This window comes from Typopeltis vanoorti, chromosome 13, assembly GCF_054136105.1.
Source record: "Typopeltis vanoorti isolate ZY-2024b chromosome 13, IOZ_Tvanoo_1.0, whole genome shotgun sequence".
NCBI lineage: Eukaryota > Metazoa > Arthropoda > Arachnida > Uropygi > Thelyphonidae > Typopeltis > Typopeltis vanoorti.
Genome location: NC_143561.1, coordinates 49,722,508 through 49,749,222, shown reverse-complemented (window position 1 = coordinate 49,749,222; position 26,715 = coordinate 49,722,508). Strand labels below are relative to the sequence as shown.

The 26,715-nt window shown below is 35.0% G+C and overlaps 1 protein-coding gene across 1 annotated transcript in view; it reads left to right on the top strand.

The window, feature by feature from the left end:
* LOC150100137 (protein arginine N-methyltransferase 9-like) overlaps positions 1–26,715 on the top strand; it is a 140,915-nt gene that overhangs the window by 31,944 nt on the left and 82,256 nt on the right. Inside the window, exons 4-5 of the mRNA XM_090402507.1 lie at positions 769–895; positions 10,899–11,135. Coding sequence (XP_090258633.1) covers positions 769–895; positions 10,899–11,135 — 364 coding nt within the window. The remainder of the gene's footprint in view (positions 1–768; positions 896–10,898; positions 11,136–26,715) is intronic.

Sequence of the window (26,715 nt, the reverse complement as noted above, 5' to 3'; positions counted from 1 at the left end):
TGTCATATCACCTTTCTCCTATCCGCCAAACTCTCCAATCCACATTTTTTCAACCTCTCTCCATAGCCAGCAGTGCAAAGTCCTGATATTGTCTTAGGCACTCGTCTCTGGCCCCTCTTCACTGTCTGACTAAAAACATCAGACTGAAAACCAGGTAACCAGATTTCAGCACAATAGTCCAAGTGTGGTCTGACCAGTGCTTTATACAGTGGCACAACCACTTCCTTAACCCTACATGTAAGAAGTACTCTAAGAACCATCCCTGGAAGTTGCATAAGAGTGTGGTGAAGAGGGGGTGTGAGGAGTAGATTTTTTACATGGAGAATTGTCAGTGAGTGGAACATTACCAGATCCTTAATACTCCTTGCATTCTTAATGTAAGGAGTATTAAGGATTTTAAGATTCAGTATGATAAATATATTATCAGTTGAAAAAACCTCCCATGATGAGTCAGCCAACTCCATGGAAGGTGCAATAATAATAATAATTTATTACTTAAAGAGCTAGGGAAATATTTCAGATAGAATTGATTCCTTTATTTGTTTTTACTTTTTTATGTTAGTATCAAGGCTTTTTTCCCATTTTTGTGTATCCCTTTTAATCATCATAACTTTACTGGCATTCTGAAGAACACAGAGTTATCTGGTATTCAGGAAATAATTGCTTTACAGAAAATACAGTTCCCAGGATTTTTAAAATATTTTATCTATATATATTTATCTTATAGATATAACTGTTTTAACTGAGTTATTATTATTATTTTTAAAGAAAATTATACTGAAGAGTTGGAAAGTGCTCAAAGATGGGATGATCTCTTTGGGTGTTATGAACAAGCCCTGAAAATATTTCCTGACTGTGTAAATATTCTTCATGACTTAGGAATGCTTTTATTTAGGTTTGTGTGAATACTTTTTGTTACTTTTTGCCATGAAATGTTTATATTTATTATTTATAATATCCTTTTTATTGTTTATATTTATTTGTTATATTTAACATTCTTTTTTATGATACCTCTGAGTTATGTTGTGTTTCATTTTCTTCTCACAACATGAAATAAATGATTTCATCATTCACCAATAATGTTTATAATTTATTGCCTTTTGTTTCAGTAGCAATGGTATAAGAAAATAGTATAAAACTTTCCTTCATCAGGAAATGGCACAGAACACTAAGCAAGTACTATTAAAAACATTTGGTAGTTACAAGTATTCTTAAAACACTTAAATAAAACGGGTACACTTAATAGTAATAATAGGTATGATTAATCATCATCATCATGCCTATCAAGGATTTAGGCATAGAGGTCTATTCCGGCTTCAGAAGTCATTGTTGAATCCTTAAGAGGACATCCTGTTTTTTTTTTTCTTTTTCCTAATGGTTTGTAATTTAAGGCTTGTTTTGGTAATCTTTCTGTTTTCATTCTTTCAACATGTTCCATCCATTTGTGTTTATATTTTTTAATTTTTTCTATTACTGATTCCTGGTTTAATTCTTTCATAATTTCTTTGTTTCTTTTGTGATCAAATAGAGTATACTTTGCAGTTTTTCTCATAAACTTCATTTCAGCTGTTATTAATTTTTGTTTATTGTCCAGATTTCACTTCTGTACAATAGGACTGGTAGGGCTAATGTATTGTATAAGGTATGCTTAATATAACTATTAAACAATGGGAAGAAATATACACAGTGTCTTGCCATAAATACTGTTACAGCTTCTGCACACCATCATGCTGCCCACAGAAGTAGGGCTAATGTATTGTATAAGGTATGCTTAATATAACTATTAAACAATGGGAAGAAATATACACAGTTTTGCCATAGATACTGTTACAGCTTCTGCACACCATCATGTTGTCCACAGAATTGCACTAGCCCAGTTCCATTGGTAGTGCTGTGTGCTACCAACATTTGCATTTTTATCTGTAAAGAGAGAGTTGTCTAACTGTACAGGTTAATGCAGTGGGAAGATTATGAGAACCATGTAACTGTAATAGCACTTCACAAGGTTGGAATGCAATCACCTGTTATTTTCATCATGCTAAAAACACTCGGGATCAGTAGGATGTTTGTGTATCAAACTATTAATTATTATAATGATATAGAAGATTTATCTGACCAAAAAAAGAACAGGCTGAGCTTGGTGCATTAGGACACAACAGCTTGTGAGGGCTGTGAAGATATGCTTCTGCTGTAAACCTGTGAGATGTATGTTTTGCAAAGAATGATGTCACATGTACTAATAATGACCTGGGAGTGAGAGCCAATTGTCATTCTATTAGACACTTCCTAACATCACAACTTATGCAGCAGAGGATGATAAAATCAAAGGCACTTCTCCGGCAGTATGCAAATAACAGATACAAAGATATCCTCTTCACAAATGAGATTTTCACCATTGAAGAGTCATTCTGCCCAAACGATCAGGTATATGCCCCAGATACATAGCACATAGCATAGCACATGCCATGGCACCCAGGATTCAGAGATCATCACCCCACATCAGTGATGGTTTGTTGTGTGTGTGGGGGGGGGGTGACAGATTGGGGGGTCTCCAAGTTGCATTTCTGCAAGAAAGAGGTCAAAACCTCCACCAAAGTGTATCAAGACACCATGCTGGAACCTGCGGTATGGTCCCTGAACACCTTGTTTCATAGCAGACAGTGGATCTTCCAACAGTGCTCAGCCCCTACACACAGAGCAAGGACCACACAACAGTGGTTGGAGGCAAATGCACCAGCTGCTATCACTATTTGATTAGCTCTCTGGAAGTCCTGATCTGAATAAGTTGGACTTCAAATTGTAGTTGGAGCTTGAGAGAATAGCCTGCAAGAAATGACACCCTAACATTGTCAGCCTGAAGGTGTATTTGGAATGAGGAGTGGCAGCATTTCCATTGGATGTTATGAGTGCTGCCATCGATATGTGGCTTCACAGACTTTCGGCATGTATGAAGGCAAAAAAGGGACATTTCGAACATTGAGTGCTACTACATGCATGCTATACATGTAGTTTGTATGTGCTGAAAGCTGTAAATGATTTATAGATGGATTAAAGGTTTATAGGCCTGTGCAGCTCAGTGGAAGTGGCACTTGCATCCTCTGCACTTGGTCACTTGAAATTAGACTTAGGTTCAAGTCCAGTTGTCGACTAGCCGACTGGAGGAACTTTTCTAAGCCTATTTTCGACTGATTCCCGAGTTAGTCGATCTCTGATACGGGCAAGTGGGTTTTTCCTCCCAGAAACTCAGGTTTGTCATCCCGTAAACTCAAGGAAATCGACTATAGTACCCACATTATTGCAGACAGTAACATATCCTGTTAGGGTTAGGCACCAAGAGATGGCAGGACTTGTTTTCCAACCTCTTCATTGGTGGCTAAATAATTGTTATCACCTATAATTAGTGATAGACATGGGCCAGCTATCTATGATTGGCTACCAGTGGAGATTTAACTGCCCACTCAGTCTCCAAACGCTAGATAGGATATAAAGGCCTCGCCTACTCCCCTATAAGGGAATAAAAGGCGTTAGCTGATTTATTTATTTAAAGGTTTATGCACTGTTCAAGTTATAAGAGTTTTTATGACGACTAGGTACACACTCACAGGATTCATTAATAGCTAATAATCAAATTATTGTTTCAAGGAAGACTTGACATTTAAAGCTGTGATATGCAGTTCATTGTTGTGTTCTGTCAACATGATATAACTTCCCAAAAATGTGAAGATAATCCTGTTTTGACTTTTCTTTTAGGCACAGTCCCCTTTATATTCTCATTTTCATCATCATCAAATTCTTGACATATACTCTCAAGGAGTGTACGGGGTATTATGATAGTACTACATGAAACAGTTACATCATTATTAACTTCCTATCAACAAATTTCCTCCCAGTTAATCTATTATCTATCAAGACTACAATATTATCAGTGCTTATATTTCGGTCTTCTAAAGTACTTTTTACTGTATCAGTGCACTACATCTTGGTCTTCCTGTGGGCCTTTTTCCTGCCATTTTGGCAATGAACACTTGTTTTGCTAACCTTTTTTCTGCCAGTCTGTTTAAGTGACCATACCATCTGAGATTAGCTCTACTAGCACATTCTTGAATGCTAACAATGTCAAGTTCTTTCTTAATATCCTCATTTTTAATATGATACCACCATTGATATCATCTATTCACTCCCCTAATCTTTTACAGAACTCTCATATCTGTAGTTCTCCCATCTTTGATCAGGTGTTTTATTTTTAACCCAGCTCTCAGATCCATAAATTAAAATCAATTTGAACACTGTCTTGTATACATCTAGTTTAGCATTTTTACTAATTTCCCTGTTATTCCATATACATTTATTCAGTTGACTTTCTACCACACCAGCTTTGCTTATTCTGTTGTGCATTTCCTATCTAATTTGTCATCTTCACTAAAAAATTGTGCCTAAATAGTTGAAATGTTTTACTTGTTCTATAGGTTCTCCATTCAGAATGCAGTTGATGTTTTCATCAACTGCATTCATTTTCATTGTCTTTTTATTACTGATTTTCATGCCAAATTTATCATAGCAGTTATTCAATTTAGAGCTGCAATTAACATCTCCAATTTTGATATCAGGATTAATACCACTTTCCTTCATAGTGGTGAATTATCTCATACCCAATTTAATCATGTTTCTTCTTCAAACCAAAACTCCATTCTGTTTGATAAAAATATTAAATATTATTAACAAAACAAACTAGTAATTATAAACAGAAATTAAAATTAGTCCAATCTAATTAAATATTGCAGTATATCTATCCATCTTATCCTTCCAGCATCTTTACTCCTTAAATAGATGCACAGTTTTAATATAGTATTGTCCTAAACTTATTTTTAGAGGTCACAATATGAATTAGCATAGTGTAATTAAATGCTTGAAGATTTTACATAATGTAAAAGCTTTCACTACCATTATTTCAAAAATACAATTTGCAAATACAAGTTAAAGACAGGATTGTGTGACTGAGCTCTTCATAAAAAGTGAGTCTGGCTCCATATCGAGTGCTACTTACTTTCTTGTTTTTGTGAATTATTATTTGTCTTCCCTTAAGTTATTATTGAAGGGTAATTTATATAAATTAACCTTTTGTTATGAACAATAGGCAGAAGATCCAAACTAAGTTGTGATGAGCTGTGTTATGGCATACATTTTAAAGCCACCTTAAAGGATATCATATTTGTGTATAATTATTGTTGTGTCCCTATCTACGATTATTAAACTTTCTTTTATCCTTTCAAGTGAATCTCTATTATATCTTTATTCAAAACTTAACTATGCACAAGATATTACAAAAACTCAAATATTTAAGCTTTTTCTCCTCTTAGTGTCCCTAATATTTATATTATACTGCGCCTTTCAGGACATTTAGTTTAGGATATATAATTCGAAAACAAGAAGCAATTACAAAAATATGTCTGAGTGTGAAATTATTAAGCAGTCGTGACCCTTTTTTCTCGTAACTTAACACATTGATTTCCCGTGTGATTAGGTTCATACGTTTTTTCAAGTGGTGCATTAGGCAGCAATTTCAGACAACTGTATTATTAATGAACAAAAGTTTATTTAAGATCTCAAACATGGTACAATTCAATTTCTATTATATAAAACACAATTCAATACTAAGAATAAAATTACAAAATTATACAAGCAAAATACAAGTATTAGGGCAAATTCCTATGTGGGAATTTGCGATCATGTTGTCATAACAGACTTTATACATATAAATATACACATATAATCCTGGAACAAATTAACACTTTACTTAACTCTATACTAGTCAGAACGCTCTATATTGCTATAATACCATGGATATTAATGTTTATATTCAGTTTGCCTTATCTAACTTACAGAACAAAACAATATAGGTTAAACTATCCTTGCGCTATGCCCATACATACATTTGACCTTTAAGACACTCTCATATGAAATACCATCGCATACATAAATCTCTAGCACACGAATGCTTATCAAATAATATAAACTAGTTTACTCTCATTCTACTCCGATTTTGTACTAAAGTCCTACTTTATCTTCGACTGTCCAGTAATTAACAATGATTGCAATTATATGTGATTTCAATTGATACAAGATTTTACAGTACCTTTCTAGGACGAACCCTGGTTTTCACAATCTATACCTTTCATGCTTGAATTAAGGACACACACAGGATCTTCTATTCTATCACTATGGAATTCATCACGTGGGCACAAACTTCTGAATGGATTTTCTTTCCCTCAATACAAGTACTGGATGATGAGATACATAGACAAATTTTTTTCTTCTTGTAACTATACGGTGTTCCTCGTCTCTTGCATATAGGAATATAGAATCAAATTCCCGCACACTTTGTTCCCTTGTTGTGTCGGACGGAGATAACTCCTATGCCATCACTCAGGGAAACCGCATGTTACCTATACGAAGATTTTGTGAATAAAACCCGAGGAAAAAAAGACTTGTGGGGGTGGGAATTCCTAACCCTTTTATCTGCATGGCCCCTATCGGCACCTACTTCAATTTATTTTCTTTCCCCACCTATTGGAGTCGATCTCACTCACCAATTAAAGTTGTGTTTTTCTGCCCAAAACATGCTATGATTCGCTTGCACGTGACTCTCACGTGACGACGTCTCACTTCGGGAATTGACCTTGAGCGATTGTCATTTGTTTTAAACTAGCCTCTATACTAAATTAATCCCCTTTTTTAGAATTTACTTGAATATTTTAATCTCCTTTTTTTTTGTGTGTTAAACTAACCTCTACATACAAATTCTTATCTCTAATCTTCTTTGTCTTACTTAACCTATTTTTTTCATATCTTTTTTGTAATAAGATTCCCTTTTTTTTATTTAGTTAAACAAACAATTTCTGCTATAATTAATTTTCTTGGATGCAAGCATATTTTCTGTCTTTAAATATTTTGTATTAGCTACTTACATAGGATTTTATATTTTTATTTTCTTGTTACACCATGATAACTGAAATTTTTACATTCTTGTTTATCAGGGTGTAACATTATGTGTAATGTATAGTGAGAATTGAAGATTGTATTATTTTTGTTGTCAACATAACATTTAGGGTTTTTTTCCCCTTTAACATCACAACAATATCTATATAAAGTAGACTAATGCATTGTGCAAGTAAAATTTTGTGTGGCTACTAGATTTAAATTATATTTCTGGAGCCTTGATTATATCTGAGTGAGCGAGCGATCGAACGAACGAACGAACCAACCAACCAACCAAGCAATGTGACATCACTCATGATAGAGGAATGGCCAGGGGAGATGTACGAAGTCACATCTGAAAAGTGATGTCAGTGGGGTTTGTTATAGAACCAGAAATGAGTCACTGCGTTTGTGAATTATGCATTATGATTACCAGAAGTATCCAAAATAAGAAGAATGAAATTGTTGCATTGATCAAGTTTATTCACTCAAAAACTGAAATAAATGAGACATGGTTAGATGAGTTGATGTTCTGACAGGAATAAAGATGAAGGGTATGATGCTTTTTTTTTTTAAATACAATAATACAGATATGTATAGGTAGAAAGGGAGAAGAAGTACTGTTGATGATAGCAGAGGATTTATGCCTACTCAAGGTGGAGATGCAAGAATACGAGGGTGGTCTGAAAAGTTCTTAGCCTTGACTGTAGATGGCAACACTATCGGCAAGATTTTTTTTTTTCTAAGTTGGTACATCTGTCATAAGTACCCCATGTGAAATTGCAAGTCATTCTATCTTGTTTTATACAGCTGTCTGAAGCAAAAGTGTTGTCTGTATCCCTTGAAATGGATAAAATTGAGTATTGTGCGGTTATAAAATTCTTTGTAAAGAAAGTTTAACACCAAAGGGAATTCATTCGAAGTTCATAAAAGTTTATGGGCACTCTTCTCCTTCGTTTTTGATAATTAAGAAATGAGCTTCCGAGTTTAAACATGGCCATACCAGCCTTGAAGATGATCCATTTGAAGAACGTCCAAAAAGGGTAACAATGCCAGATCATTGATCAAGTGCATGATATAGTATTGCATGACTGGCAAGTCAAAGTGCATGAAATTGCTGGGACTATAGGCATTTCAAAAGAACATGTAGGATATACTTTGCATGTAGAACTGCAAATGTAAAATCTTTGCGCAAGATGGGTGCCATGCTTACACACAGCAGATCAAAAATGCACTCACATGAAAATCTCTGCACAGTGCTTGGAGCATTTTCACAAGAATAAAACTGAATTTTGTGCATCAATTTATTACTATGGATGAGATTTGGATTCACCATTCCCTCCAGAATCCAAACATCAGTCGAAACAGTGGACAAAAGCCGGTTGTTCAGTGCCAAAGAAGACAAAGTTGGTTCCATCAGCAGGAAAGATCATGGCATCGGTGTTTTGAAATGCCATGATCTTTCAAAAAGATCATGGCATTTTGTTTATTAATTATCTTTTCAAGATAATTAATAAACAAAATGCTAAAGGCATTTTGTTTATTAATTATCTTGAAAAGGGTAAAACAATAACTGGGGAATATTATTCCGATCTTTTAACTAGACTAGACGAAAAAATTCGTGAGAAAAGACCCGGTTTGCAGAAGAAAAATATCATCTTTCATCAGGACAATGCATCTGCCCACAAAAGTGTTTTGGCAATGGGAAAATTAAGGGATCTGCGCTATGAATTGTTGGAACTTCCACCGTATTCCCCAGATTTGGCTGCCTCTGACTTCTATCTCTTCCCAAAACTAAAACTCTTCCTCGCTGGTCAGCATTTTTCTTCGAATCAAGAGGTGATTACAGCTGTAGAGGGGTATTTTGCAGATCTTACTGAGAACCACTACAGGGACGGGATAATGGGACTTGAGCATCACTGGAATAAATGTATTAATCTTAAGGGAGATTATGTTGAAAAATAAAAATAATTTTGATATTATAAATTTGTTTTTTCATTGTTATTCCAAGAACTTTTCAGACCATCCTCGTAGCAGCAGTGGTTTTGAGGCAGTATGATGTGAAGTAGAGGTGGAGATAAAATATTTAGTCGAATGTTCTTTAGACTTGAGAATGTTGGAGCTGTGAGAAAGAAATCTATAGACATTAGCTTCGAAGATAAAACAAGGGTATTGATTAGAATGAAATGATACCATCAGTTTCTTGAGTTTTTGATAGACAACTACCTTAAGTACTATATTAACAGAAGGTACACAAGGATCAAGGGGTCTTGGATTTGATCATCTCATTATGAGATGTTATTTTATATAAAGGTGTCAGATTTTCTTCCACTCAGCAAGAGCAACCATAAAGTGATCATTTGGGTGGTGGCCTGCCATATGAGGACCTCTGTGTGAATGGGTGCTTTTACCTATATCATGGAATGAGGAATTGGATGGAAAAGAGAGTGCCCTGCACAGAACTCTCTGGCAGAGGCAATTTCTGAATGTATTCCAAGGATCAGGAGGTTAAATAAGGTAAGTGTGAAATGGAATGGAGGGATAAATTGATCTGCTTACTTATCATAACAAGGCAAAAAATGCATTGGACAAGGGAAATGCATACACAGTAGTATATTTAGATTTTGCAGAAGCCTTTGGTAAGTATACAGTTTGGAAGAAAGAGACACAAGGCAGCACAAGATGAGTGGTAATTATCAGTTGCATCAGGAGTACAAAGAGCAGGCAAGCAAGAAGACTCACTTGGTAGAGTTGCAAAAGGGCAGTATGAGCAACACTTAAGTAATGAGAAAGAAAAAGAAAAAAAATTGATTAATTGATGAAAAACAAAATTGTATAACATTAGAGATATGAACAATTGCGAGAATATATTGTTTCAGTACAATAGCAATTGAAACTTATTAGATCATTTGGGCTATAACAATAAATGAGCCCACCATGCATCACTTTCGTCATCACAGAAAATTGCTGTTAAGCAGCTGATAAAAAAATTGGAAAAAATGAATCACTTATTTTAAAATAAATCCGTGATCTTGATGGAGAAAGTAGCATAAATTTGTAAACCTACTGCATGTGGGTTTTCAGAACTTGCCTAGTTCCATTAATTATTATTATTATTATTATTATGTGACACCTAGTCAAAGGACTCATCTGAGGGCACAGTACTCTATTTTGCTAAATATATCTCATCCTCTCCACTATTTAATTCTCCTATTTAATTTAATTTAAATATTTAAATTTAAGTACTATTTAATTCTCCAACTATGACACTACTATCATCAACATCATCTATCACCCATCATCACCAACAACAGTATTTTTTGTCTGTAAATTGCATGTTCTGAAGGTCGATTTGTCTGTATTGTTTGGATTGCATACTGAACTGCAGGGCAGAGGGGGGGGGTTGTGACACACAGAGGAATATGAATTCAGTACGGTGGTGTTGGTTGCTGGATGGGGGGGGGTATCGACGGTGCATGGGAAGCTTTTTAAAATCAGTTGACACTGCTTGACTGCAAACTTCATATAAGACATGTTGGTCATCCAACATCAGCTGTAATAAAGCATACCATTGAATTACACCATGCTCCTAAAGTTGGTCCAGAAACATAAAATGGCTACTCTTGTTTCATTGGCTTGCTGAATTATTTGACTCTAATCCATTTTTCATTTTTGAAATGATTTAATACATGCAGTTGAATGTGCTGATCCATTCCTGTTCTCTTCTGCATCTTCCAGAAAATGCTTTTATTATTTTTTTTTTCTTTAGCAGAAATAATGTAACAATTTACAGTTGTTTTTTAAATTAAAGATTAAAGAAGTGCTATGTGTTAGGCAGGTGTTACTAATAAAGTGGTTACTTTATTTGTTTGTGTTGCATTGTTGTACATACAATTTATTCTTGCTGTTCTATTTTTTTGTAGGTTTGGATATGTTGAAAAGGCAGTTGATTACTTCTCTCAAGTCCTTTTTTTAAATCCTGATTTTACTGTTGCAAAAGTCAGTTTGGAAAACCTAAAAACCTCTCTTGTTGAAAGATGGCACTTTACTATGTTGAATGATAAAGAAAGAAACATGTCCTATCAGAAATCCATAGAGCAGGCAATACAGAATGGCTTCAACACTGTTTTAGATATCGGAACAGGAACTGGGATTTTCAGGTGAATTTGTGCACTGTGTGTGTGTGTGTGTGTTTAATATTTAGATAAGGAAAATGAATAATTCAATATTATAGATAGATAATGTGAAATGAATTTTTTAAATATAAATAGCATCCTTTAGTCTGAGTTGTCATTCTTTATGATATAAATAATTTTAAATGCAGAACTATTATTTAGTTCAGAAAGATAAAATTTCACTATGCATTGTTTATAAAATTCATAATCTTATTTACAAGACAAAATATGTTATTTTCTCTTGGTTCACACCTTTTTTTTGCCATTTATCTTGTAATATGATTTACCATATTAGAAGAAAAATTACCACAAGATAAATGGCAAAAAAAAAGGTGTGAACCAAGAGAAAATAACATATTTTGTCTTGTAAATCAGATTATGAATTTTATAATACAGCATCTTTGAAGAATTCTAACCCAGAAAGGAAAGAGTCTGTTCTCTGCTCTTCCTAATGACTCAGTACAAGATTTTACAATAAAGTTTCTGGAATATCCTTATGGAAACCTTATCACCTTAAATACTAATGACTATTATTCTTTGCAAAGTAGCTTCCTGGACAACTACATACCTGCAGAGGCAGTGATATATTTAGCTCACTGATTGCTACTGCTGAAAACATGTGAGATCTTTCTTTAAATAATAATCATCATTCTCTTCTTTTCAGAATGGATTGAGTGCTCTCTGAATTCTCTTTATGGCTTCACAGCCTTTTCATCTCGGTCTTCCTCTGCTTCTGTTGTCTCCACTTTTTCCATAAAGAAACATAGGGCTGTCTTTTTTTGGCACATCCCAACTGTGTGCCCAAGCCACTGTAGCTGTCTTTTGTGTAGCCTGTTCAGGATGCTATCAGCGTAACCAAGCTCTTCTCTTACTTTATCATTTGTCTTTTCTTCAGTCCACTTTGTGATACTGATTTTTTGTAATCACTTTGATTCAAAACTGTTTAATCTGTTTTCTTCTTGTTTGTTAGCGATCCATCTGTCTGCTCCATATAGTACTACTGGAAGAATTATTGAATTCAAGCATTTAGTCTTTAGGCTATGGCTAATTTTTTTTTGTTTCTGTATATTTTATTCTCCATATTTTGTTAATTACTGACATTCATATACTTATTCTGTACTTGATAGTTTTCATGTAACTTAGATCTTAGTGATTAATGATCCAAGATAATTGAAACTGTCCACTTGTTCTGTTTGTTTATTATTTATTGTAACATTAACATATTTTTTCACTCTGGTTGTTACCATAATTTTTGTCTTATTGAGATTTATCTGTAATTTGTATTTGTTGCTGGTTAGATTTAGATTAGAAATCATTGAATTTAGGTTCGTTTAATTATTGGCTATCAGGACAGTATCATTTGCATATTTTAAGTGGTTGATGTTTCTTTTATTGGCAGTTACTCTCAGGCGATTCTCCAACCACCAAGGAAAAGGTTGAACAAGTACAGAGAGAGAGAGAGAGAGAGTGAGCAACCCTGCACGCTCCCTTCTGGGATGAGATTTTACTTTTCAGTATTCCTGAATTTTACTATTGTCTGTGTTTTTATAGTAGTTTCTGATTATGCTGATTAAATATAGTTTCATTCTCTTTTTATGCATTGTTTCTATTATAGTTTCTATCTACTGAAACTGTATAATTGAAACACTATTATACAGATTTGACTTAAGAAAAGCAAAAAAGGCTTTTTTTTTTTATCTCCTTTTTTTATGTATTATGATTTACTGAGTCATCAGGAATTTCCTCTTTTTCTAATATTAGGTTGTACTGTGTAGTCCCTTCTCCTCCTACCTCCCCAGTTCTTTGGGATACCATCCACTCCAGGTACTTTTACTTACTTCATTGATTTTATTGCCATGATAACTTCTATATGAAATTATCAGAGCAATAAATTATCTGTAGAGTTTTTGAAATAAAAAGAGACATGTGGAAAAGGTGTCATGCAGGGTTGCCTGCTCTCACCAAACTTATTTACTATCTATCATGAAGAAATAGGCAAAACCATAGCTGATGAACCAGGCATACAAATAAATGACACGAATATCAACCACATTAAATATGCAGGTGATATTATTCTTGCAGAATCTAGAGCACAATTGGAAAAGACAGTAAAATTTTTAAATGAAAAATGTTTTTTTTTTTTAATTAAAAGAATGTTTAAATGACAAACTTTTGGAATGAAAATCGATCTAAGCAAAACAGAAACAATGAAAATAGGGGTAGATGAAGAAAAATTTTCAATTAACTTAGAAAATCATATACTTGAACAGGTAAAGCAGATAATGTATCTTGGCAGACTCTTTTCATAATCTCAACAACACAGAAACGGTAAAATAGACTTAACATAGGATGGTCTAATATGAATAAATTAAACAAGCTATGGAAAAATAACAGCATTTCAAAAAAAAAAAAAAATCAAGCTAAAATATAATACCATTATTATACCTATTGCAATGTATAAGACTCAACCAGAAAGAAATACAGAAAATCAGAGTATTTGAAATGAAATGCTTAAGAAAAAGAAATGAGGTTCACTGGTCAGAATACAAAACAGATGAACAAGTCAAACATGAATTAAATTATAGAGAAGACATTACAGATATAATTCTTAAACAACAATTAAGATGATTTGCACACCTCCAGAGAATATTGTCTCAGAGATTACCAAACATGTCCTTGAATGGAATCACTAGAGGAAGACATTGAAGAGGCAGATCAAAAGAACTTGGTTAGTCTTGAAGGAAAGGTCACAATATTATTGTGCTTCAGAAATTACCAGAGATAGAACCAGATGGCAAACATTTCTTCATAGAGGATTTAACCCATGATCTGACGGATGAGAAAAAAAAATTTTTTTTGGTTTGGATTCTGTTTGATCCTATTTGCATGGTATAATGGGCCTGATGGGAGATATTTTTCTTTTTTGAGTAATTTCAAAAGAATGTTTTGTCCAGATTGTTTCTATTTCTGTCAGGTTTCCTGCCATCCTGTCTCCATTAAGCATAGTGATAGGGTAAGAGGAGTAGCTCTTTGCAATATAGTTGACTGTTTTGCACAAAGTTTCGGTGTCATTTTTTCAAATGCATCTTTGCATTTGTTTATTTTTTCATTCAGCCATTGGGTCTTTCTTTCTCTACATTTTCTACTTGTTTCTTGATTACTTGATTATTCTGTAGTAAATTATAAGAGATTCTGTTTTCAGGGGTGTTTTTATACTAATAACTCATTTTTCATCTGTTTCTTCTTCTCTGTAATTCCAAAATATCTTCTGTCATCCATTCATTGTTACTCTTTTTGCAGTAACTAAAGATCCTTGCTGCTGTGTCCAGTAATTTTTTTATCTTGATTCCAACAATTTCCTGTGTCTTCGCTTATTGCTCCAAGCTTTCCATAATTAAATTTCCATAGTGATGCTTATCCTGATTTTTTAAGTGTCCAGGCTGTTTTCTTCTTGACAAATATGATGTTTATTTTGACTGTAAGGAGTTCATGGTCTGTCTCCATGTATATATATATATATATATATATATATATATATATATATATATATATATATATATATATATATATATATATATATACTGACTTAGAACTGAGAACTAGAAATAACAATTAAATTTATTCAAAACGCAGCATGTTTCATCAGATTGTCCAACTTCTTCAGGTGTGGGAACATAGAAAGCAAATAAAAAACACTATAAGAAACATCGTATCACTATAAAAACGACTATTATAAAATTCAGTTAGCTTGAACTGTAGCTACAGTCCATGTCGAAGTTCTATTGTTGGGCATCTGCATGTGTCTGATTTCACGAGTGCGCCAATATCAGATAGCAGAGCTTAAAGAGTCCAGTAGATTATAACTAAGGTTATTATTTATGTGATGAGGGTCCATAACAATTTTCTTTATATTATTTAAATATAAATAATAACCTTAGTTATAATCTACCGGACTCTTTCAGCTCTGCTATCCAATATTGGCACACTTGTGAAATCAGACACACATAGATGCCCAACAATAGAACTTCGACACAGACTGTAACTGCAGTTCAAAGCTAACTGAATTTTATAATAGTCGTTTTTATAGTGATACGATGTTTCTTATAGTGTTTTTTATTTGCTTTCTATGTTCCCATGCCTGAAGAAGTCGGACAATCTGATGAAACATGTTGCGTTTTGAATAAATTTAATTGTTATTTCTAGTTCTCGGTTCTAAGTCAGTATATATGAACATATCCCAATTCTGAGTTAATATTACAGATCGTCATATATATATATATATATATATGTGTGTGCGTGTGTGTGTGTGTGTGGTTTTTACATTTTCAATTGAGCTTTTCTTTTATTAATTAATATATAGTATATGCAGTTCTTGATTTCTCCACTGGGTGAAATCCAGGTGTATTTATGGCTTTCTCTGATAAATAGGCCATTTAATGTGCAGAACTTTATAGCATTTCTCCTCTCAAATATTTATTTCTCCTATTTCAAATTTTATCATAACATCTGCATAAGAATCTAAAAATGGTCCAACTTTTGCATTAAAATATTTTAGAATTACCAGGATGTCTCTCTCTCTCTTGTTTGTATCATCTATTTCCTCTTTCATTTCAAAAAATTCTGTATATGCTACTTTTTTCATTTTATTCTACTTCACTTTAAATATGAAGGTGAATTGTTCAAGTAATAAAGATCAGGAAAAGGAAGGGGTTGCTAAAACATTTAACACTAAACCTGCAGATAAATGAACAAAAGAGAGAAAGAGAATTTCAAGCATAGCGATGTGAAAAATTATCCAATTTTCAATTCTGAAAATTGGATAATACAGCTTATTTATGCCTGTGTCTTACTGAATATACCAGTAGTGTAAAAAAATAGAGGAATATTTCAAGTTTAAATATTTTAGATATTTAAAAAAGACAACTGCCTGAAAGTAGATGGCTAGTTTTGTTGGAGATTGCTGAATTCCAGACTAGAAATTTTGGAGAGAGAGAGAGAAGGAGGGGAAAAACTATGACTAATAACAAGTACATGTTTAACAAAGATAAGTACAATCATCTCTCATTAGCAAATTTGTAGAAATTATAGGAATAGTTATAGTGAATAGTTGCTATATTTCTTTAGCATTACATGATAAAGGTGACATGAATAATTACTTTGAAAGACTGCTAAATGAACCAGCAGTGTCAGCACAGTGGTAGAAAACTCCCAACAGGAATGCAGTCAATACATATCCATACTTGAATTAGAAAAAGTCATCAAAAACCTGAAATGTGGAAAGGTAACTGGAGTAGATGAAATTCATCCAGAAATTCTCAAATATGGTGGTATAAAAGTTTCACAGTGGCTGCATTGCATAATTCAGAAGGCCTGGTTAGCGGGTCGAATTCTGAATGATTGGAGCAGAGTTCTCATAGTACCATCTATAAAAAAGGGGAAATAAAACTGATTGTGAGAATTACAGAGGGTTTTCCCTACTGAGTGTTCCTGTTATATGCTTTTTCCAGATCAGCTGATCTGGAAAAAGCATATGACAAGATGACAAGAGGAAAGCTCTTCAAAATGCTACAGTTATATGGCGTAAATGGGACATTATATCGAGCTATACATAATCTCTATTTAAGCTGTAAGTCAGCAGTTAGAATTGAAGGAAGTACAGGAAGTAGGTTGATGTTAAATTAGGTGTGCAACTTGTATACATTATCTCCACTGTTATTTGTTATCTCTATGGAGGATCACATTACATTATGGAGAAAACTGGTATTAAATTTGATATCAAAATTGGTAAAGTTAATCTGAACTCTTTTCTTTATGCATATGATGCTATAGTTCTGAATAAATCCAGCATGAGTGTGCAAGCTTCTCTGACTAAATTGAATAACTGTTGTAATAAATTTGATATGAAAATTAGCATTAAAAAAGACAAAGATGATGAAAATAGGCAGAAACATTGAAAACCCTCAACTATATCCTGAATGGTGAACCTATAGAACAAATAAAACATTTCAGCTGTTGAGGCACAAATTTTAATGAAGATGGCAAATTAAATATGGAAATAGACAACAGAATTAGTAAAGCTGGTATGGTAGGAAATCAGCTGAATAAATTTATATGGAATAAGAAAGAAATTAGTCAAAACACTAAATTAGCATACAGCTAATTTAGACAAGATGGTGTTCAAACAATTTTAACTTACAGATCTCAGGGCTGGGTTAGAAATAAAACACTTGAACAAAGCCTGGAGATCTCTGATGTGAGAGTTCTGAGAAAGATTATTGGAGTCGACAGATGGCATCAATAGCAGTATCATATTAAAAATGAGGATATTAAGAAAGAATTTGACATTGTTAGCATTCAAGAATATGTTAGCAGAGCTATTCTCAGGTGGTATGGTCACTTAAAGAATGGGAGAAGAAAGTTAACAAAACAAGTGTTCATTGCCAAGATGGAAGGAAAAAACCCAGTGGAAGACAAGATATTGATGGATTGATACAGTAAAAAATGCCTTACAGAGAGAAATATAAGATTGGATAATGTTGGAGTTTTTATAGATAACAGATTAATTTGGAGGAAAATTTTTGATGGGAAGTTAGTAATAGTGTAATTTCTTCATGTAGTACTATCATAATTATTTTATACATCCCCTGAGGGTACATATTAAGAATTTGATGATGATGACAAGTATTACATGGGCTTTTTTTTTTTTTTCCAGTAATTTGTTATAATAAGTAGGATTATTATGCTGTATTCTTTAGTGAACAGCTGGACTTCTGTTCAAGATATATGTATCAATATTATTATTATCATCAACAACAACAGATCTCCATGGAGTCAAGAGATTCATTGTGGGATATCCCACTCTCACATGTACAGCTCATCATACCTCGACTTAAATGCATTCACTGTCAACTTCATCCACGTTAATCCAGTAATTACCCCTTACCAACTTATACATCTCTATGATGTCTGCCCTCTTCCTTCTATCCACTAGGCTCAATAATTTACATTCTCTCAATCTGTTCTCATATTCCAGAGACCAGAAACTAACTTAGTCAATCATCTCTGAACCCTCTCCAACATCTCATCATTCTTTTGAAAACCTGGCAACCAAATCTGTGCACAGTGATCCATATGTGGGCCTGATCAAAGCCTTGTACAGTGGAATCAAAACATCCTTACTTCTACATGATAGTGTTCTTTGCATCATTCCCATAATTTGCTATCTTGTCCTCACAATTTTAGCATAATGTCTACAAAATTTCAAGTCACTATTCACCATCAAAGATCTTTCATATCCTCCACCTCCTCTAAAATATCCTCACCAGTATTATACTCTGTATTCCATCTTTGCTTCCCAAATTTTAACACCTTACACTTTGCAATTAAACTTGCTGATACCTATCAGACAGCCAGTCTCCAATTATCCAATGCACTAATCTGCTATCCAGTCCCATCTGTTCCAGTTGAATTACTAGTTTTTCATGTGGCAATCTATTGAACGCCTTTGCAAAATCTAAACATACTACTGTGTATGCATCTCTCTTGTCCAATGTATTCATCATCTTGTTATCATAAGTATGCAGATTGTTGAAACACAATCTTCCTTTACCAAACCCATGGTGTCCATTAAAGAGAATTCTGCTGCTGTCAATTCAGTTCTGAATCCATGTCTTCACTAGTTTCTCCAACACTTAACCACAACTCCAAACAAGCACATTGACCTATAATTCGAAGCCCTAGTCTTATCACTCTCCTTATAAAGAGGAACAATTTTGCCATCTTTCCATTGCTTTGGAACTAGCCATAAGACTCATGTTAGAAAGGTAAGTTAAAGCTGTTGTTAATTCACTGGAACATTCCCTCAAGACATGCAGTGATATACCATCAAGTTCCATGGTCTTGGTACATCAAGTTAACTCAATTTCTCATATACCTCCTTCTTGCTCACCATCAGTGGTTCCTCCTCCATTCCCACTGCTCTCAAGTTCTGCATTATATTACAATCACAAGGATGGACTCCTTTAACGAACTACTCTTAACACTCTACTATGTCCTCCTCAGTGTTTATTATTCTTCCATTATCACTGACCAATACCATTCTTTCTTCTACTGGCCACATATTGAAAAAGAACTCCCTAGGATTCTTTTAGTCTCATTTGCTAACCGCTACTCATACTGCATTTTCGCTATCCTTACCAAGCAAGCCAATTTCCTTGCTTGCTCTTTGTACTCTTCATGTAACCGATTATTGCTGCTCACCTTGTGCTGCCTCCACAATGCTTTTTTCTTCAAGATTGTGTGCTTCATCCCTTCAGTCATCCATTTTATGCCTACCTTATTTAATCTCTTGACCTTTGGAATGCACTCATTTATTGCCTCTATTTGATAGTTCCTTAGAGACCAAGCAGCAATGATTTCCTTCCCATTCAATTCCTCATTTCATACTATCTCTGCCTCATGAGTTTGTCATACCTGCCTTATAATTCCACATAACTCTTTCTCACAAAAGTCCTGATATATGGCTGACCACCATCCAAGTGACCACTTCATGGTCGCTTTCATCAACTGGAGGAAGATGTTACACATCATTTATAATAATATCTTTTGATGAGATAATCAAATCCAAGACCTTCACTCTATGCCTGTTACATACTGCATAAAGTAGTCATCGCTTAAAAACTCAAGAAATTCATTCTCTTTGGTTCCTGATGCCATCGCTTCTTTCCAGTCTATATTACTATAATTGAAATTACCCATAATGATCACCCTTTTCTTATTAGCCAGACCAACTCTCAACATTTCCTTCTCACTGCCTTGCACATTACTCTATAGCAACACCCAACTAAACATTTCTTCCTGTCCACCTCCACTTCACACCATACTGCTTAAAAACCACTGTCAGTATTTGCTTTTCTTGCATCTCCATCCTAAATGGGCACAACTCCTCTACCATCATCAATAACACTCCTCCTCCCTATTTTTTTTTAATAAAAAAATATAGCTACTTACAGAATAAAAACAAATCTGTCAACTGTATATTTGTCTAAAGGTTTTAAATTTTTAATCCTAATGTAATTATATAATTAATAGTTTAAGTTGAGGGATATTACATCCCATATTGTTTCTTAGTCGAATAAGAAACTCAAAGAGTTTCATGCCAAATATAGAAACTATATAAAGTTCGGCGATTCCAAGCATAAGCAAATACTTGGATAGTGCAACACCTGACCCATTTGGTAGTGCAAACTGAGGCAACTCATAGTAAGGGTGGAGCAAGCTCTGATTACTATTCTTGGTATTTACCCATAATGTGAACTTAGCTCCTAGGAGCTATATTACCGTTCTACATTATGAGAGAAGGTCACTACCCAGACCGATTTCGACCTTTATTGAGGTCTCATCAGTAAGTAGGTAGACCTAGTTAATACCAAGTTTGTAGCGAACAGAACTTACATCCCTTCTATGAGAATTGCCAAGAAGGTGTCCTAATAAATTACTAATTATATGAAGAGCCAAAGGCTTCAATTCGGCGACATGAACTTAAGTTGAGTGATATTACATCCCATATTATTTCTTAGCTGAATAAGAAACTCAAAGAGTTTCATGCCAAATATAGAAACTATATAAAGTTCGGCGATTCCAAGCGTAAGCAAATACCTGGATAGTGCAACCCTAATCCATTTGGTAGTGCAAACTGAGGCAACTCATAGTAAGGGTGGAGCAAGCTCTGATCACTATTCTTGGTATTTACCCATAATGTGAACTTAGCTCCTAGGGGCTGTATTATTGTTCTACATTATGATAGAAAGTCACTACCTTCTCTCATAATGTACAGTTGAAGCCTTTGGCTCTTCATATAATTAGTAATTAGTAATGTTATTTAATAATATACTTTCAAAAAAATATACAAATAAGCATTAAATATATATATATATGTGTGTGTGTGTGTGTGTGTGTGTGGAGAGAGAGAGAGAGAGACAAACTCCTATAATAAATGGCCTCAAACATCAGAACCCGTTTGTTTTGCATAATGTGGACAAGTAAACATTCATTACAGAATATGAATATTATTATTATTATTATTATTATTATTATTTCGGGCGACTCCAGGAGTCCTTAGACTCACCGAGGGAGGCCCTAAACATCATGTCCACACAACTATGTGATTACATTCTCACAGTATCTATCATACCTTGTCTTGAACTCGTTCACCGTCATAGCACCCACAATAGACTCTGGCAGCTTATTCCACTCATTTACCACTCTAAAAGTAAAGAACCCAGCTCTAACACCCCTGCTAACCACACTCTTGCCCAGCTTCCATAGGTGTCCCCTAGTTCTCCCACCACCAGTCCTGATCTCAAAAATATCCTCTGAATTAATCCTATAGAATCCCTTTAGCAATTTGAATGTCTCAATCATATCTCCCCTCCTCCACCTATCAACTAGTTTCTGCAACCCACAAATCTTCAACCTGTTCTTATATGGTTCATTCCATAGACCTGTTATCATCTTAGTCACTCGCCTCTGGATCCTCTCCACCTCCTCCCCATCAAGAAGGAACCGAGGTGACCAAATCTGGGCACAGTAATCGAGATGAGGTCTTATCAAGGCTCGGTACAGAGGTACAATAACTTGCTTGTCTCTGCTCGTCAAGGTATTTTTCAACAACCAAGTGAGTTGATGAGCTGATTTAGCTACTTTTGCAGTGTGCCCCCTAAACTTCATCTCCTTATCCACCAACACTCCCAAGTCCCTGGCCTCATCAATCTCCTGGAGTACAGTTCCACCAATGTGGTATACTGCTGCTAATCTTTTCACCCCAAAATGCATAACCTTACATTTTGTCACATTAAATTGACATCCATTCTCCTTAGCCCAGAACTCCAATCTATCTAAGTCATCCTGCAAGACTTTGACATCTTCTGCATTCACTATTGCCCTACCCAACTTTGCATCATCAGCGAACAAATGAATTGTTCCACTTAGATCCTTCCCTATATCGTTAATGAACAGATTAAACAGCAGTGGTCCAAGAACAGAACCCTGCGGCACACCACTAGTCTCAGGCCGTCTTTTGGACTCTACTCCTGAATAAACTACTCTTTGATATCTCTCCATCAACCAACCACCTATCCATCTCACCAACCCTATATCCATTCCCATATGTTGTAGTTTATGGATTAGTATTCCATGTGGTATCCTGTCAAACGCCTTTGCCAGGTCCAGCAGTATCACTGTAAACCCATTTCCCTTATTCAGTTCTGCCGTCACCTTGTTATAAAACTTGAGGAAGTTACTGAAGCATGATCTACCCTTCACAAAGCCATGCTGTCCCATGTACAGTATCTCGTTTTCATCAATCCATTCCTGTATTTTTCTCTTGACTACTTTCTCTAAGACCTTGACAACGACTCCTGATATGCTGATTGGTCGGTAATTTGCAACCGTAGTCTTGGATTCTCCTTTATGCAGTGAAACTATTTTCCCCTCTTTCCACACCTTCGGGACTAAGCCAGACCTGAGACTCAGATTAAACAACATGGTCAAGGGCACTGATAATTCTTTAGCCGCTTCACGCAAGACCCATGCCGGTATACCATCCAATCCCACAGATGTGTTCACATTAAGGTTCTGTAATAGACTAGTCACCTCCACTTCATTCATTACTATTCCCGTTCCTTCACTTTTTCAATGTTACCACCTGGATGATATGCTTTTGCAAAGTGCGCGCTCAGTAACTCACTATATCGACTGATTCAGTGACCTCCTTACCATCGTCATTCCTTAAAATCATTTTGCCGTGTACAGTTTTTTCTTGCTTGCAGCATATTGAAAGAACTGTTTTGGATTCTCTTTTGCTTGCAAAGCTAGTTTCCTTTCATAATCCGCTTTTGCTTTTTTTACCACACTCATTACCTTTCTGGCCTGCACTTTATACCGTTCGTGTGCCTGCAGGTCACCCCTTTCTTTAAATTCCTCCACAGTTGTTTCTTTTTTTGCAGCTCAAGCTTAATGGTGTTATTCATCCATTTAACCCCTACTTGTTTTACTATTCGGACCCTAGGTATACAATCAGCCATTACCTCCTGTAAATGCTCCTTGACCATTTCCCATGCTCTATCGACGTCCATCCCTTGCAGTTGTACATGCCATGGCACTGATCCAAGCAATCTCCTAAGCTTGTCATACTTGCCAGCACGGTAATTCCACATATACCCTGTCTTAATCGAAAATTCCACACCTTTAGCCACCTCCCAGGCCAAGACCTTATGATCACTCTCACCAATAGGTGGCAACATGGTCATATTCATTACAGTCAAATTCTGAGATGCTATTACCAGGTCAAGCACTCTCACACCCCTAGTATTTTCAATTACATGCTGTCTCAGATAGTTATCCCTTAATAACTGAATAAAATCCTTTTCCTTCCTCACATGTGTCCTCTCCTCCTTCCAATCAATGTTACCATTGAAATCCCCCATAATAATTACCCTCCTTCCACTCATTTCATCAATTTCCCTATGCATACTATCTCCACCATCTATTCCTTCACCTGGCCTATAGCAGCACCCAACTATATATTTTATTCCGCCAGTCTCAGTCTCACACCAAATAGCCTCAAATGAGCTCCTTTCACTATCCTGCGATACAACTTCATTTCTCCTTGGCTGCAGTTCATCAGCTATCATCAATAATACCCCTCCCTCCATTTTATTCTCTCTGTCCCTCCTAAAACACACTATAACCTACACATTCTATCCCACTAACTATATCTTCTTCCATCAGCCATGTTTCACTAATGCCAATAACCTGTGGCCAGGAAGAGTCAATCAAGGCCAAAAATTCTTCCTTCTTGTTCCTAATACTCCTGGCATTAGTATACATGAAATGCAGTGATCCCTTAGTCCCACCCCTATATTGATACGTTATTCTAAATGACCCATTCCCATTTTTTGTCCTTAATGCTGGCTCGGGTACATTATATACATTCTTACACTCATCTGTCTCACTGATGTCTGCATATCCATTCCCCCCCCCCTCCTTGGTAGTTCTAGTTTCCCTGGTTTTGCACATCCATTTTCACTTCATTCAGCAACACTCCTTCCAGTCTCTGCACACCAAGTCCATTCAAATGCAAGCCATCCATCTTGTATAAGTCCTTTCACCTTTCAAACTCATTCCACACATCCACGAATTCCACACCACACCGTCTGCATAACCTATGCATAATGTCATTTGCGATTATGACCCTCCTCCTATACTCCTCTCTGTCATACCGCGGCAACAGACTAACCATTCTAACTCTGTCACTCTTTTCTTTCGTTACCTTTAACAATACTTTCCAGTCCTCTCTCATAAAAAATTTATCACCTTTCAATTCATTCTTACCCGCCACAATTATTAATTCTTTCGCCCTCTGTTTTTGCACTCTAATACTCTCACTTACATCCTTAAATTTCGCACCCGGTAAGTACGATTTAGTTACACTGCCATCTATCACCCCTCTTAATAACAAGTCACCATACAACACTCTTTCCTTCATTTCAGAAACTCTCTCATTCTTGCACTGTTTTTTTACGTTAGCCGAATCACTCTGGAAAGAGTTTTGCAGGTGCTCTAATTTCCGCTGCGCATTTTGTATCACTGCGCGCAACCTAGCGATCTCACTTCCTACAAATAATTCCTCATTATTTTTATCATTTAAACCATTTTCTCTCTCAGTATGGTTGCTTTCACTCTTTCTTAGATCACTGCTCTCATTGCCATCTTGTACATCGCAATTCTCTATCAAGCCACTATTTTCACTCACATTCTACCAATTCTGGCTTTCTTCAACCATAACTATCTCACTACCTGACACATACTTCAACTCCTCACTTTGCTTACACTTTCTGCGCATTCTCCCACCACTATCACTTTCAATCCAAATTCCAGCCTCATTCGGGAATGCATACATCCCACACATATCACATTGGACAAACTCTCACATTATAGTTTTTGTACAATGGCATCGTATTTTTGGACGCCATTATCTTACGTCGCATTGGCGCCATATTCAAATCTATGAAACGTAACGTTATATACTAAATTAAATACGTAATTCACACCAAAATCCCACAGACACAACAAGCTACCAAAATTAGGCAATATTACGTTATGATTTTAACCTATATTCTAATTTTTACTCAAAATTGTACTTAGCTTTCGGGAGCTCTCTGAAAACACAACCATTCGTCTGGCCCTCTAGCAGGCAATGATCATGCTCAATTTTTACTACACATTCACTAATAATTCAGTTTATTAATAATCCTGGGTTTGTATTTAGTTTCTTGCTCATTTAGTTCTCTCATCTAGTTGTAGTCTTCTGAAATACATAGAAAACTACAGTCAACAAACTATAGTTTGTTGCTGGAAGCATGGAAATCCCTGTTTAATTGAAAAAAAATACATGTAACTACAGTAAAGATTATTTTAACAAGACTTTAATTATATTGTTAAAATACAGATATTTTGGTTTGTGTATCACTAATCATCTTCAGTGTAGAATAAACAAATGAAAATTCAAATTAGCAAATTACAACTACATGCTATAAATGATGATTATCTTATCTCCTTATATTGCAGTAGCATCAGGTTGCAAACTATTACACTATTAAGATCATAAAAAATTATGATATACAGTTGCTAATAACAATTTTCCAAATTTTAAGCATAGAAGAACTTTAGCTTTCTCTTTTTTCTTTTTTTTTTTTCAGCTACTTTTTTTGGTAATTATATATATCAACCATCAACACGTTATTCTTTCTACAAATACAGTATAATCATATCACTGCTGTCAAGAGCCAATGTTTGCCTATTAATCTCAAACATCTTTTCAGTGAGAATTTTTCACTATCAAGCAAACCTATGCTCTTAACTATATGACCAGAAATCATCAACCATTTCTCTCTCAATTCTGCAAGAAGAGATGATCTCCATGGTCTACTTCTACAATCTCCATTGTTGCTACCTTGCATGTAACAGATTCCATGTAACTGCAAAAGGATCAGCATGCCTAGAAGAAATATTCAAACTTCTTGATTGAGAAGAAAAAAGGTCTGAAGATAAATGGAAGATATTTAAGCCATTTATGCTTTGCAGATAACATATTTATCTTTACTTCAACTGCTCATGAATTACAGAACTCATATCCTCATCATCATCATCAAATTTCTGCCATGTACCCTCAAGGGGTGTACAGGATATAATAGTACTACATGAAAAATTTACATCATTACTAACTTCCTAACTATCTACAATTTTCCTCCAAATCAGTTTGTTACTTGTCAAACTAAAACATTATCAGATCTTATATTTCTATCGTCTAAGGCACTTTGTACCGTATCAATCCACCTATATCTTGATCTTCCTTTGGGTTGTTTTCCTGCCAGAGAACACTTGTTTTGCTAATCTTTCCTCGCCCATTCTGTTTACGTGACCATACCAACTGATATTAGCTTTGCTAACGCATTCCTGGATGCTGACAATGTCAAGTTCTTTCCTAATATCCTCGTTCTTAATA